The 15,911-nt window shown below is 40.8% G+C and overlaps 1 protein-coding gene across 1 annotated transcript in view; it reads left to right on the top strand.

Moving 5' to 3' along the window:
• The window catches only part of erich3 (glutamate-rich 3), a 16,550-nt gene extending 639 nt beyond the window's left edge, over nt 1-15,911 (top strand). The window contains exons 2-14 of the mRNA XM_053236297.1: nt 1,498-1,591; nt 1,926-2,051; nt 2,331-2,402; nt 2,527-2,655; nt 3,108-3,269; nt 3,510-3,704; nt 4,073-4,250; nt 4,437-4,623; nt 5,147-5,331; nt 9,331-9,477; nt 9,597-10,166; nt 11,958-12,087; nt 12,238-15,911. Coding sequence (XP_053092272.1) covers nt 1,498-1,591; nt 1,926-2,051; nt 2,331-2,402; nt 2,527-2,655; nt 3,108-3,269; nt 3,510-3,704; nt 4,073-4,250; nt 4,437-4,623; nt 5,147-5,331; nt 9,331-9,477; nt 9,597-10,166; nt 11,958-12,087; nt 12,238-14,818 — 4,756 coding nt within the window. The 3' untranslated portion in view covers nt 14,819-15,911. The remainder of the gene's footprint in view (nt 1-1,497; nt 1,592-1,925; nt 2,052-2,330; nt 2,403-2,526; nt 2,656-3,107; nt 3,270-3,509; nt 3,705-4,072; nt 4,251-4,436; nt 4,624-5,146; nt 5,332-9,330; nt 9,478-9,596; nt 10,167-11,957; nt 12,088-12,237) is intronic.

Here is a 15,911-nt window from a genome sequence, read left to right as displayed (position 1 = left end):
AAGCCTCTCACACCTGAAGCCTCTCACACCTGAAGCCTCTGTTATTTACTGTTACTGAAATGTTAATGCGTTATTCTGTAAATATGAGTGTGATCCTGTACTGTGATGTCCAAGATGTATTTCATCCAAAAGTCACATCAGTATGTGCTGTAGGGAAAGTTCCTGGTATTCAGAGTCGGGTAACTTCTGAAAAGTGTTTAAGTCTGTAGTTACTTCTGAGCTCTGAATACTGATGTGTGTAATTTCAGTATTAAATCCTGAACTCAACTCTGCATACAGCTCTTAATGAACACTGGACACGCTGCTTAACCTTTTAAACTCCCAGGATTCATCAGTGGGTCCAGAATTAATAAATACACATTAACAAATAATAAATAAAAATAAATACACACATTAAATTTTAATGTCACTGTAGTAATTGAAGAATTTATAGAATTTGCTGAATAATATACTTTAAAACAAATAACTGAATAATGTGTTAATAATTTCAGGTGTTAATGAAATGTGGTGATTTTTAAATGCTTTAATCATTCCAAGTTTTTCACACTGGACTTAATAATAAAGTCAATTAGCTCTTCTTCTGCCCCCCATTTAACCCCCCCCCCCTAAACCCCCCCCCCCGCCCAGCAATCTGCCCCCCCCCCCTCCCCCCGCCCAGCAATCTGACCCCCCCCCTCCCCCCTCCCTCCTGCCCCCCTGATCAGCCCTTTTCTACAGTGTCTCTGAGACCCAGGTACAGAGGGCGCGTGAGTGTTAAGTGTCTCATCCATCCGTAATCAGACTCCTGTAACTGATCCGCTCACTGACGGTCCTCTACAAACACAAGTCCGAGTCACGAGTCCGGAAATCAAAACACTGTTGGAAAAAAACCCAGGAGGAGAAAAGCAAAAGAGCATTACAACCAGGAGCAGCTCTACACCTGACACATGTGTTTAGGGCTCACCTGATGGTCACATGATCACCACCACTGACCCCTCCGCAGGACACGCCTTATTTCACATAAAGTTTCTACAGAAATATAAGCTTGAGAGTCAGCTGAGAGACCATCGTTATTTAAAATGGGATTTTGTAGCTTAATGACGTCTGAAGCCAGTATGTGGACATTTGAGTGTGTACTTATGGAAATTTTCATTTTTAGCATTGCGGCACAAGTACAAATCTAAAACGAGCAAACATCAGACTACAAACATATTTATGTTCTGTGACAAATTTTTTTTTAATAAAAGAAAATGTTCCTGTAAGTTCATGATGTTTGGTTGATCTTTATGTCTTCATCCTTTTCTACTTTGTTTTTTTGTTACTAATTTAGATGAGAGAAGAAAATCATGTGCATCCTGCAGTGTGTTTAAAGATAAACTGTGTGTGTGTGTGTGTGTGTGTGTGTGTGTGTGTGTGCGCGTGTGTGTGTGTGTGTGTGTGTGTGCGCTCGTGTGTGTGTGTGTGTGTGCGCGTGTGTGTGGGTGTGTGTGTGTGTGGGTGTATGTGATTTGTTACTAGGCTGATTGGAGCGTATAACAGTCTAACAGACAAACACCTCACTGCATACTTTAACAATGCGCGAATACGGAGACATCTGCAGAGAGTCGGACTGGTACGTCATCACACTGCCACACCAAAACATCACCACTGTGGAAAAATGTTACACTACATAAAAAAAGTCTTTACTGCACAAAAACATCAACACTTTGCAAAAACATCACTGATGAGCACCAATATCATCACTGTGTAAAAATACTATCACTATGTAAAACGCACCACTGGGCAAAAACATCATCACTGTGTTAAAACATCACTGTGTAAAACGTCATTGCTGCATAAAATGTAATCACTGCATAAAAACGCCATCAGTGTGTAAAAATATCAACACAACTTTCATTCTGTCACTTACACTGATCTGTGTGTGTGTGTGTGTGTGTGTGTATCAGATCAGCAGGAGCGGGCGTATCGTGTCGGAGAAGGAGTTCAGGTATAAGATCATACACAGAGATCAACAGCGACACGTACGGGAATGTCTTGCTCAGGCCATATTCCACAGAGTGCTGGACATGGAGGTGAGGAGTCACAGGGTACAGTAAGGGGAAACACAGGGACCTGCAGGGACAAAGGGGGGCCTGAGGGGACATGGGGGGGCAGTAGGGACATGGGGAGGAGGGTCTGAGGGGACAGGGAGGACGTGATGTGTTTATGATGTGGTTATATCAGTGCTATAACACTGTGTCTGAGCAGGACTGTGTATGTTGTAGATATTCAGTGTTGTGTACAATAATTAAGAGATTTAATATCGTATTAAATAATTCTGTCTGTATTAAATGTTTTTTTTTGGTGATCAGCGTCTGCATCAAACAGAGATCAGGAGGAAACTGGAGGAATTTGCCAGGAGAGAGCGAGTGAATAAAATGAAGGTGTGTCATGTTCACGTGTGTGTGTGATGTGTGTTTGCTTCATAAACCTGAGATGTGTTGTTTTTATCATCTATAGTCTGATGTATAATACATGCTATAGATTAAGGTTTGTGTTGATGGACAGGTGGAGCGCTGTAACAGGTACGAGGACGATCCGATCATCTTCTTCTCTCCACGCCCACCAACCCAACTGAGGAATTCACACGCTCAGCATTCTGGGCCGGAGAGAGAGCCATCTGACTCCAGCGACTCGGTACGCAGAACACACACGCCTGAAACACATCAAGCTGCACAGTGAGGCCTGAACAACTTACCTAACATTTATTTTCCTCTCATATGAGAATATGAGACATGTATTCTTTAATCTAGTGTAATTATAAACACTTTAATCTTTCAGAACATCAAGTCCCTTTTGAGACTCTGTGTGTGTGTGTGTGTGTGTGTATAAGCTTCAGTAAGGTTGTTTTGTCTCGAGTGGGACAGAGAAAGCACTCGTTTTATTTTCTCTATAACACTTTCTATCTCCTGTTTAAGACTCAGTGAGTTTCTGCTGGACTTTATGACTAAATTTATAATCAATAATTTCAGTAAAGTTTTAAAAAGTAAACTCGAATGATAATCAGGGTTTATGTTATTGTGATTGTTATTGTTGTAATTGCGTAATTGTGTAGTTGTTATTGTTGTAATTGTGTTGTTGTTCTGTAGCGTGGCTCGTCAAGGCCGAACACCGCTCCAGAGAAAACTCAGCGCCCGGTTCGTCTGAAGCCTCTGAACAGTAACAGCACTCCGACATCAACGAAGAGAAACTCGTCTCGTTACCGGAACCACGACTTGACTAATGACAGGGAACAACCAGTCAGCTGCATGGTGAGAAAAATGTGTTGTTATTTAACAAAAAAAAAATGTGTGTAATCGTTGATATGGTGAAATTTTCTGTAAGGAGATATTTATTTAACATGTATGGAAGGAGTCTCCAGTGTCAGCACTTTGTAACAGTCACAGGTAAAGTTGTAACTTTAAGTTTAATGACATCTTCAGGACAGAGGAGTTTACAAACACACACATACACTGTTGTTAACGTTGTGGTGTTGTATTTCTTCACTGTAGTTGGACAGAGATGTGATGAGACACTTGACGCTAACAGATTTCTCCAGCTCTGTCTCTCCGTATCGACTTCCTGTCATTAATAACTTTATGACCCCTGTACCCCCACTGAAGAGGAAGGACAAAGTACAAAATGGGACCCTGCGGGGTCGAAGGTTACGGCCCACTACGGCCCCCAGTGACGCTCCTGACACAAAGGTCAGTGTTTCAGCTCCTTGTCGTTTGACTCACATTTCAGAGACGCCTGCTTGTGAAAAACATGATTTTAGATCAAAGATGTGATTCTGGGCTGTTTAAGAGATTCATCAGTTTAATTTAAGCTGAGTTTATTTGAGTTTATTTAAATTTCAGTGTGAGTTTATTTGACTTTGAGTTTGTTTATTTGAGTTTATTTGGGTTTATTGGTGTTTATTTGAATTTGAGTTTATTGGTGTTTATTTGAGTTTGTTTGAGTTTAAATGTGATTTTATTTGATTTATTTTCAAATATTTGATTTGCCTGTATTTAAGTGTATTTAAGCAGATTTTGGTTTGGGTTGGGAGTGTCCTAATTGACTTCCCCCACAGGAGGGTGCTGTTCAGCGGGCGTGGTCTCGGAGTGCGGTTTGGGTGAAAATGGTGTACTTTGGGAAGAGTGTGCACCTGTCACATGACCTGATGGAGCTGAAGGATGAGGTGAAGGTTTTCCAGCAGCACTGTGGTGGGGAAAATCTCTGTGTTTATAAAGGAAGACTTAAAGAAGGAGGTGAGTCTCTAAAGACACTAACAACATGCTGCACATATGTGTACTCATTGTGTAATATAGTCATTATGTATACACTGTATTTACAGCTCAACTTCAGTAAAATGTCTTTTATTGCTCCTCATTTCCTTCCCTGTGTGTCAGTCTTTACTCACTGTAACTGTGTGTGTATGTGTGTGTGTGTATCAGAGTCATTTCAGTTTGCATCTCGGCGTCACCGTGGTTTCCCCTTCAGTCTGACGTTCTACCTGAATGGGCTGCAGGTCGAGCGTCTCAGCTCCTGTTGCGAGTTCAAACACAGGAAGAGCTCACGGCTCGGAGGACGCCACGCTCACTTCGGCTTCTCTGGGGTTGAAGGAGCTGCCCCTTGCTACAGGTAATCCCCACCCCCACTGCAGAGGAGAAACTCCAACTGCTACAGGTAAATCCCTTCTCTTACTACATGTAAGCCCTGCCCTCTGCTACATATAAAAACCTCCCCCTGCTGTAAATAAGCCCCTCCCCCAACAGCACATAAAGCCCTACTATTACAACGAGTGTGAAATAACCTTCAAGCTACAGTTAGGCTACCTTATACAGGTACACACCGCCATCTCTACTAAGCCTCTCCACCTGCTATACATTATGGATTGCATCCTAAGCCCCGCCCCATACTACAAGTAAGCGCCGTCCCTGCTACTTATTACCCCCACCTCTTACCAGAGGTATGCCCCGCCCCTTACTGCAGGTAAGCTTGGTCTTTGCTCCACAAAGACCCACCCCATACTAATAGTAAACCCCGTCCCTGCTACACATAAACCCTGCCCCATACTACAGGTAAACCATGCTTTGTCGTTAAGTAAACCACACCCCATCTATAGGTAAACCACACCCCTAAATAAACTCAATATGGTCTCCAGGTGTATCATAGCGATGGGTCTGGATAAAAAACCCACTCCACCAAAGAGGACCAGAAATGATCCACTTGTCTCCAAATCCTGGGAAAATGAGGAAGAAGAGGAAAAACACTCACAGTCTGAATCCAGCCAATCACAAGACACTGAGACCAAGGGAAACACCAACCAGGAGCACAAACACAAAAACGGTACTTTAATGTACAAATAAACCTTAACTAAGGTTAATATTCTATCACTGATAATGATCATTTGGAAATCAGTGAAGAGTTTCAGTTAATGATCACATCAAACATTAGACAGCTGAAGATTGGACAAATATCATCTGGTCTTTCTGCTGTCCAGTTTCAGTGAGTCTGTTCTCATGTCACAGTCAAAGTCACATTTTCCCCACATTCTGATATTTGGTATGAACATTAACTGAAGTGCTTTACCTGTATCTGTATGATTTTATACATTGTGCTGCTGCCACATAATTGGCTGATTGGATATTTGCATGAATGAACAGGTGTACAGGTGTTCTTAATGCAGTTTCAGCTGCTTAGTTTTTTTGTTGTTTACGTATGTCTTTTGCACCCTCATCTTTGGCACTCATCACCTATGACCATAGCTCACTTTTGAATATAGTTTTTCAGCTCACTTGCCAGTTACTGGACACTTTTATCAGTTATTCCTCTTGGCCAAAAGAGATCCACCGAGATGCCAACCAAAACAAAACAGATCCCCCAAGGAGAAGCAGGAAACACTGAGAGAAACACTCAGGTCTGCGAAACTGGCTAAGAGCAGAAGCACATCGTCCACCCCTGCCCAGCATACTGCTTGACTTGTACAGTCCTTTGAAAACAAGCTAGACAACATAAGGGCGAGAGTTTGTTTCCAATGCAATGTGAGGAACTGCAATATCACCAAAACATGGCATACCCCCCTAGCACCGGACCATTCCATTCAACCTGCAGAGTCCTTCTCCATTTCCATATGGATAGAATGGAAGAGTCTGGAAATTCCTTGTCTGTTTTATGACCAACAGTTTGATGCTAGTAACATAGCTGTTCTTTCCCATTCCTGTTCTTCTAAACTGGAACACCTGACGATCAGATGCTGTCCCTTCTACCTGCCTCGGGAGTTCACCTCGCTCATCATCACGGCTGTCTACATCCCACCTCAAGCAGACACCCATATCACCTTCATTGTTGCCAGAGAATTTAAAAAGGCCAATTTGCAACAGGTCATGCCAAACGTCCACCAACAAATCACGTGCCCCAATGGGGTGAAAAGACACTGGACTACTGCTACAATCAATTTGGGAAGGGTTACGAAGCCACTTCTTAACCTGCGTGTGGCAAATCCGACCATACCGCCAAGGTCTCATACTGGAATATAAAAACAGGATGTTACAGGAAGCCCCAGTGTCATGAAAGGTCAGATTCTAGACTGCTAAATCAGATGCCATTCTGCAGGATGCACTGAGTAACATCAGTCAGTTTTGGAAACGTCAGCAAGTTTACAGAAGTCATGATGTGCTTCATTGCTACACTGACAGATGATCTCATGCCCAAAAGAATGGTTAGGGTCTTTCCCAACAAGAAACTGTGGTTTGATAAATCTAACGCTGTGCTCCAGGTGGGAGACATGGCATGGAGTGCAAAGCGGCATCCTATAGACACAGGCGTATAGACAAAAGCTAAAAGGTGCTACAAGAACAGAGTGGTGTCTCAGCTCCAGGAACATAACCCTCATCGAGTGTGGCAGGGACTATGGACCATCACAAACTACAGGACATCCAATGCAGTGATGAGTGCTGACCGCATCCTGGTTAAAGAACCACTTCTATGCATGCCTTGAAACTACTGCTGCAAATATTAGCATCCCAGCTAATACTAGCACCCCCACTAAAGAAGCAGAGATGTGCTCATCCATAGGAGAGGATTGTGCACTCTCTGTCTCATAACATGACATGAGGAGGACTTTATGGTGAGTGAATTGAAGGAAGGCAGTGGGCCCAGACAGCATCCCCAGGAGAGTTCTGAAAACCTGTGCTGACCCAGTGCTCCAGTGCTCACCACTATTTTCAACCTGTCCCTGACACAATCTATTGTCCCTACATGCTTAAATGATACCCATCCAGCGGCCCTGACATTTGTGGTGATGAAGGGCTTTGACAGACTCTTCAAATACTTCATCCCCTCCTCTCTACCCAGCACGCTAGACCCTCTCCAGCTGATTTTCCAATCAAACAGATCCATGAATGTCTCCTGACCCCTTCTCCTCTCCGGACCTGCCTGATCCATTCTGATGCCCTACCTCTGGTTGGAGTTCTCATCACTCGGAAACCACTAGCTGCTGCTGAGGATGGCCCAACTTGAACAGCCTAAAATGACATGAGATTACTGAGGATGGTACCACTTAGAAACCATGAAGATGGCTTTGGACTTCAACTAATATGAACAGTTTTGTATGATGGCTTATGACTACAGTTACTTTGATAGCTTTAGGACTGCAATTCCCACAAACAATTTTGCACTCAAGTCTCCATTAGTGGACAGTTGATAAGTTCAACAAACCAGACTTCATGTGAAAACTGTAATGAATTTCTTGGTTACACAACTGCATTATTTGTACATGTAGTACACAGTTATAGAAAGGAAATATTTATAATCGCACTATCTGATGAGGATGGGTTCCCTTTTGAGTCTGGTTCCTCTCAAGGTTTCTTCTTCGTATCGTCTCAGGGAGTTTTTTCTCACCACCGTCACCTTTGGCTTCCTCATTAGGGATAAATGCATAAACTTAAATTTTATATCCTGAATGTATTTATTTCTGTAAAGCTGCTTTGTGACGATGCCCATTGTGAAAAGTGCTATACAAATAAAACTGAGTTGAATTGACACTATCTCCCATGTTCTACATGCCTTCTGATCTCAATAACTCTGTTGTTACTCGTCACTCTGTTGTTGGGTTCTGGACTTTCTAACTGGATGGCTGCAGGGAATGAAAGTAGGCGGCTTCACCTCCAACACCCTCACTCACAACTGTGTAGCCACTCACAGATCCAACACCATCTTGAAATTTGCGGATGAGACTGTGGTGGTAGGCGTGATCACCAAGAATGATGACAAGGCCTATGTGGATGAAGTAGAGAGGCTGTCCCAGTGGTGCCAGGCCAACAACCTATTCATGTCAGCAAAACAAAGGAAGTTCCACATCTCCTCAGCTATCCAGAAGACGTTTTTATACTGCCATCATAAAGAGCATCACTGGGATCATCACTGCCTAGTATGGGAACTGCAGTGCTGAGGACCGCAAAGCCCTGTAGAGGGTGGTGAGGTCTGCTGAACAGATCACCAGGACATCTACACCAGGCAGTGCAGGTCCAGAGCAGCAAAGATCTTTAAGGATCCCTGTTCTGTTCTGTTGGCTGCAGTCTGGAAAGTGCCTCTGCAACCACATGGCCAGGACTGAGAGGCTAAGGAGAAGCTTCTTCCAAAATCTTATTCAAAAATCTGAACTCCTGATCACATTGAATACAGATCCATATGCTAGAAGTTTAGTAGGGTCAAGGTCAAGAAAATACAGTTTGATGCCAAAAATACACAGAAAGCAAACAAATCCAAAAACGGTAGCAAAGGAAAGGTCAGTGGGAAGAGGAGGGTCATAATACCAATAATCAAAATCTAACAAACTGAGATCAGAGGGCTAGACAAGATGAGTCATACACAAGACCACTATCCAAAAACATGACTCATAGCTTACACGATTGCAGGCAAACGTTAAGGCTTTGCACAGATTTGATGTGCCTTTTACGTCAGTTACCTAGAAGTCATTCAAAGTTCAGGGGAGGGTTCCATCTGGTGCTCTGGAGGGGAATTGCCACGGCTAGATGTAGATATATACATACATACATACATACATACCTTTCCAGATGTGTATTATTTGTATACTCTTGCGTGTGTCATCTTGCACTCTTCCCCCTATATTACACCTTATACACATTGTATATAGTCTGTATATTTATTGTTTGTTACGTACAGTCTTCCGAGTTGCCGCATCATTTCACTGCAGCTTTGTACCAGCTACGAATGCACATGTGACGTGACAAATAAAGCTTTGAATCTTGAATTTTGAATCTAAAGTGATTTATTCATTATAGATAACGATTAAATCGTTACCTGTGTGTGTGTGTTGTGCTTTAGGTTATGAGGAAGACTTTGAGGCTGATGATGAAGGTCCCATGGATGATGGAGTGGACGAGGGAAATGAAATATCGCCATCACTCAGCAGAGAGGAGGAAGATGAGAGAAGAAAGGATGAAAACAGAAATGACAATTTGAACAGAAAGAGTCAGTGTTTTGTTTTAATATTTATTTAACGAAATATAACTAATTTATAAACCTTGCTCTCATGTTCAGTTTTGAGTTTATTCTCCAGTTCTGTTCACTTTTCATTTCTATTCCATTAGAAGTGAGAGGATCACCATCCGTCTCCTCTGGTCTGTCCAGAAGCTCGTCCAGCAGTGAGGAAGATGAAGAACATAAAGAGGAGGAGGTGAAGCCTAAGAGACACACGCCCACATTAACATCCGAAAAAGATGCAGAGGAGATGGAAGTCCTGCAGATGAGCAGCATGTCTCTGCCCACTGAGGATGAAAACCAAAACCAGGAGATGGAACACACAGAGAGGGAAGATGGAGAAACTGAGGAACCCAGAGAGGAACCTGGAGAATCTGAAGAACCCAGAAATGAACCTGGAGAAGCTGAGGAACCCGAAGATGCACCTGGAGAAAATGAAGAACCCAGAGAGGAACCTGGAGAAGCTGAGAATCCCAGAGAGGAACATGGAGAAGCTGAGAATCCCAGAGAGGAACATGGAGAAGCTGAGGAACCCAGAGAGGAACATGGAGAATCTGAAAAACCCAGAGAGGAACATGGAGAAGCTGAGGAACCCAGAGAGGAACCTGGAGAAGCTGAGAAACCAAGAGAGGACCTCAGAGATGGAACAGCTGGAGATGTGAATAAGGAGGGTGACCGAGGTGAGTATTAGCCTCAGGTTATCCCGTGTTCTCACTGTGTGGATTTTACTGGAGTGAGTGTACTCTGATGAACGCTAATCACTATTTAGTTATTTAGCCATTAGCCGCTAACTGGCAGGCATGTGCTGATATTCTGCTGTATATCAGGAGATTTGAGCTGTTGCTATAGAAACGATAACTTATTATAAACGATAACTTATTAGAACGCATTAATATAAACCTGTGATTTGCAGCTGCACTACTGTCAGTGCTGCTGTTATTGAAAATTAACTCCTTGTGTCCATTCACAATCCAGAACTCAGGACTGTTGTGGTGTTAAATGATTTCTCAGATATCAGACAGATTATCAGCACATGTCACTCAGCGGTTAGTTTCTGAGGTTAAACTTTATTATAATTCGATGTTTAACAGGAAATCTTTGATGTTTTTACTCTGTTTGTGTTGCTCGTTGTTTCATTTGCTTGTTTAATGGTTTGTGATTTATTTTTGTTAGATGTGCAGTGTGCCAGTATTTTTGGACTTTTAAATAGATTAAACACGAGAGTCATAATTATTTTTATGATCTTTAATACTCAGAGATGTTTTGCTCTGTATGCAGTTTGAACTTAACAGTAAAATTCCTTGCTTAATTGTAGTAGCATATTTGTTGTATTGTTAGAAAAGTACGTATTTCCGCAAATTGTTTTTCTGAAAATAAAATATAGTATAGTTTGTAATTAAAGTCTGAAAATACTGTGCGATTTCTGTAAGGTTCTTTGTCTCTGCTTTGTTCTTTGAGTTTGCTGTGTGATTATATTTTCTTTATCATATTGTTGTGTTTATTAATTTTATTCTAGGCATGTGCTGATATTACATTATTCTATCATGATAATTATCTGATGTTTTATTGTTTAAACCTGGAACTCTTAATGTAAAAATGGAAATGCATGTGTTGTGGCTTTTCACTTATGACTATGACTATGTTATAGATGTTATAAAAGCACCCCTGCTCCTTTAAACATGTCCACAAAAAGGAACCTAATTTGACAATAGTTTTATTTTATTTTTGTGTCATACATGGTGTATCATCTGATTATCAGATTATCAGCACATGCCTTATATACTCATAAACAGATTTAATGTGTTTGTAATTGAGATTTGTCATTATAATCACTGTTGTGTGGAAATGTACTGAAATGATTATAGAGGTGTTATATGTGGGATTAAAAGTGTATACATTAAATATAATTTATAATTATAGAAATGTATTTTTTTTTATTATATATATATATATATATATATATATATATATATATATATATATATATATATATATATATATATATGTTTCACTTATTAATAATCTCTCCTGGTTTCTCTGGCTGTAAAGAGAAAATACAGTCAACTTCTAAATTAATCCCACACGTACCACCTTTCATATGAGGAACTGAGGAGAGAAATGTTATATTTTATTATCGGTACCTGCATGGCATCAGTTTAATCTATTGTTTCCTAATAAACTTTTAAACATTTAAAATAAACTTTTGAAATTTCATTTTGTGTCGTTTTGTGTTTTTTTTTTTTTTTTTTTTTTTTTTTGCATGTCTGGCTACTTCTTGCTCTGCTGTACCAAATTCAGAATATTAGCTTTTTATTTACTTTTGTGTAATTTTGGATGAGTCTTTGTTATTTTTTTTGTTTGTTTGTTGAATTTGTGAAAGTTAATTAGTGTTAATAATCCAGCTATTTATTTTAACTTTTATTTTGACATTCTTCACATTCCTCTTTCTCCTTCTCTGCCTCAAACCCAAGCCAAGTCTGTGCAGGAGAAGTTAGCAGAAGCCATTTTAAACATGACTGAGTGTGTTTCTGAACCTGAACTCAGTGACACCACCACTGAGGAAGACGAGTTGGTGTCGGTCGTGAGCCAGCGGGCTGGACCAAGTGAGTTCCTCTCTAATCTGACAACTGTATAAAATTTTTAAAAATAAATTATATAATAAATTCTTGGTAGTGGAGATTTGTAGTAATTGCTCATCAGTTATGATGCTGCTGTGCATAAAAAAACTTAAAAAAACATTAAATTCCTCTTTGTTCCAGGAGCTGAGCCTGAAAGTAATGTGGCCCAGCAGACATCCAGTGAAGAAAATGGAGCTGAACCTGTGCAAGAGGATGAAATAGAAGAAGCACATACAGAAGAACCAAAAGAGGAACTTGAAAAGGAAACACATGAAACATCACAACCTGAGACAAAAACAGAGGAAGAAGAAAAAGACACTCACCAAACAGAAGTAAAAACTCAAAACACAACCAACGAAGATGAACGTATACAAGATGAACAGAACAATGGTGATGATGAGAATGAAGACCACAAACCAGAAGTAAAGCAAGATACAATTGATGAGGAAGTAGGGCAAAAGCAAAAGGACAATAATTTCACAAACGGGGAAAATAAATCAAATGAAAAATCTGAAACGATGGAAAAGCCTGAGGATGAAGAGCCAACGGATGGAGAAGTGCCTAAATCTGAGGAAGCATTTGGGCAAGAACCAGAGAAAGAGGCTACAAGTGAAAATTCAGTAAATGCTGAAGAAACCAGAGCAACTCCAGTGGAGGAAGAGGACAACATGATCACAGAGAACCCTGAAGAAACATCTGTGAATCATGAAAATATGCATCAGAATACTGAGGTAGAAAAAGTAAATGATGAATGGCTTAGTGGTGGAGAAGAGGTTTCCGCTGAGGAAGTCAGAGCTGATGAAGAGGAAATTTTTGATGAAGAATCAAGAAATCTGAGGAATATTTCTGAGGAGACAGGAAATGACATCGCAGAATGTGTTGAAGAAGGCAAAATGGAAGCTACAGAATTCAAATTAAAGGATTCATCAGTAAATGAGGGGAAAGATGAAGACGTGGCAGGTGAAGACAAGAAATCAGAAGAAAGAGTGGAGGTATCTGAGACTCAGGGAGAAAAAGAGCAGAGAGAAGACGGAGATGAAGTTGAGACAGACGTGAAGGATGGAATGGAAGAAACCAAAGACCAGGACCCTCAAGTTAAGGAGGATGAGAACACAGAGGAAGGAAACAAGGATGAGGAGAAAACCAATCAAGAGATGAATGAGGATAGGGCAGACCAAAAAGAACCCACTCCAACAGGTCAAACATCAGAGGAAAATGTAGAGGATGATGTGGGAGAAAGAGAAGAACAAGAAGAGAACGAGAAGCAAAAAGATGAGCAGAAGTCTGACAGTGAAGATAAAGACACAGAGGATGATAAACACCAGGAAGAGCTGAAGGAAAATGAATCATTGAAAGAAACTGAGGTTGGAGAAAGTGAGGTAGAGGATGTGAGTGAAGGTGGAGAAGAAAGGACAGATGTTGGTGGAGCTGATGCAGAGATTTCAAAAATAGTGATGGAGCAAGAAGACAACTACAAACAAGAACAGAAAGACAACTTTGATCCCACTTTTCATGAAACTCTGCAGGAAACCACAGATCAACCTGAAGTAAAATCAGGAGAAATCGAAGTAGGAAATGGACAAGAAATCATTACTCTAGACCAGGAGGAGCTTGACAAGAAGGAAGAAGCTGGACCATGGGGAGGTGAGGGAACTTCTGAGACCAATGAAGAAGAAATAAATCAAGATATGATTAAAGAAGGAAGTATGAAAAATGAACAGATAGATGATAACAATGAGAAAGAAGAGGAGGACCAACGAGAAATACAGCAAGAGACAACCAACGAAGAAGAAGAAGAAGAAGAAGAGCAGAAAGTTGGTGAAGAAGAGATTGAACAAAAACAAAATGTACAGCAAGAGACAACCAATGAAGCAGAAGTAAAAGACAAACAGAAAGATGAGGTGGAAAACATTAAACCGCTAATATCAGAGAATAGTAACGATGCTGCCACTGAGGATGAAGCTTCACCAGATGCCAAAAATCCTGCAGAAGATCCTGCAGGTGCCGAGACAGAACCCAAAGACACGAATGTTGACCTTGATAGTAGAGCTGAAGAAGAGAGCAGAGCAGGAGATGGCAATCACATTCAGTCACCTACTGATATTAAAAAGGACAAAAGTGCCGATACTGCTGAAGAAACCAGGACTGTAGAAGGCAGCACTTCTCCTTCAGAAGAATCTCAGCCTCTGGAGAAAGTCCTGGCTCTCAAAAGAGAGGAGAGAGAAGCTGAACTTATTGTCGCTCCTCGGACAGATCATGAAGAGCTTGTAAGTAACTGGGTTAACATTCACCAAGCCTCAAACTATTTCGAGACATTTGTTGAGCCGCTGGACGAGATGAAGATCCTCGATGGAGAGAGGACAGTAAACAATGAAGCTCTGGATATAGATGAAACTATACTGAGTCCAAAAGAGTCTCAGGGAAATGAGGAATCATCTGAGACTGCCAAGGATGAGCAGATCAGCCTGCCAGTGAACAGCGAGCGTGAGGAACTGGAGAACACGGTGGTGGAAAACTTCATCATGGAGACTGAAGCTTTAGGAACAGAAGGTCGAAGTAATCCATCCTCTAGGAACCCATCAGAAGAAGAACAGGATCAAAGACTATTGGATTCTGAGCAAACTCCAGAAGATCAAGATGATGTTGCTGTAAATAACATCATGAACATCTCAGCAACACCACTGATGAAGACTGAAATTAGCCAAGATAGCTAACACTTATTACAGCATCATCTGTAACCCTGATCTCAGCTTCTCCAACCATCCTGTGAAATCAGAGTCATGACCTGCAGCGAGAACCACAGCTACTCTAGAACCAGTCTGAGTTTACTAAAGCAGAACATTCTGGAATTGTGCTTTTATTATTTGAACTTTTAACTGTTTTTAATGTATCTTCATCGAGTCTCTCACTATCTCTCAGCTGGATCTCAGTCGCCATCAAAGGGTTTGCTTTTCTCTTTATCAGCTCACCTGAGGTTCAGCAGATGGCTGACAGCTCAGCGTCTCTGTACGCTTGAGGAGCAAAATATTCAAGCAGAAGGAAATTTTTCTCTCGCAAACAGCAAGACAATGATGAATGAATCTATTTGGAAATATAAACAGCAGCAATAAATATTTCAATAAATAATAATATTAATAATAAAAAAAAAGGCCAATAATGCATCTGTATATGATATTGAAATAAATGTGTTCTGTTAGCTAGCTAGCATGCAGGCTAATAAACGCCCTGTAAACAAAATTATACAGATTCCTTCTATAACCTCGTCATTTTATTTTATTTTACCACCTAATTAGCATGCTAGCTACTTCTTTAGGAAATGGCTTCATCAGGCCTGTCTTGCTGCTCAGAATTTAAAGTTAATAAAGTTTAATTTAATTTGATCAGTAATCACACCTTTATATTCGGTAAATAAACAGTGTTGTATTTGTCAAGAAGAAGAAAATGTGATGATAACGAGCAGATCTGACATAAGATTTGACAATCGTAACACACGGCTGCTTCCAGTTTATTTACCAACGTGTGTGAGAAAATAACTCATAAGTTTAGAATGTTATCATTTATAATTTATAGCTCATGACAAGTTTACAAGTTTATTCTCCGCTGCTCCTCTCACCAAACTGAACTGAGGCGGAAATCAGACACCACTGAACTCTGATTAAATTATTTATACTGAGTCTGACACACACACGCACACACACACACACACACACACTTCAAAGGGAAACTTCAATGCCTGCACTTTCATCTTTGTTAGTTGTTTTGTATTAGATGTTAATTTCTCTCGATGGCGTGTTAATGATTGACACT

This window comes from Pangasianodon hypophthalmus, chromosome 8, assembly GCF_027358585.1.
Source record: "Pangasianodon hypophthalmus isolate fPanHyp1 chromosome 8, fPanHyp1.pri, whole genome shotgun sequence".
NCBI classification, from domain to species: Eukaryota; Metazoa; Chordata; class Actinopteri; order Siluriformes; family Pangasiidae; genus Pangasianodon; species Pangasianodon hypophthalmus.
This window is presented reverse-complemented; position numbering and strand designations above follow the sequence as displayed.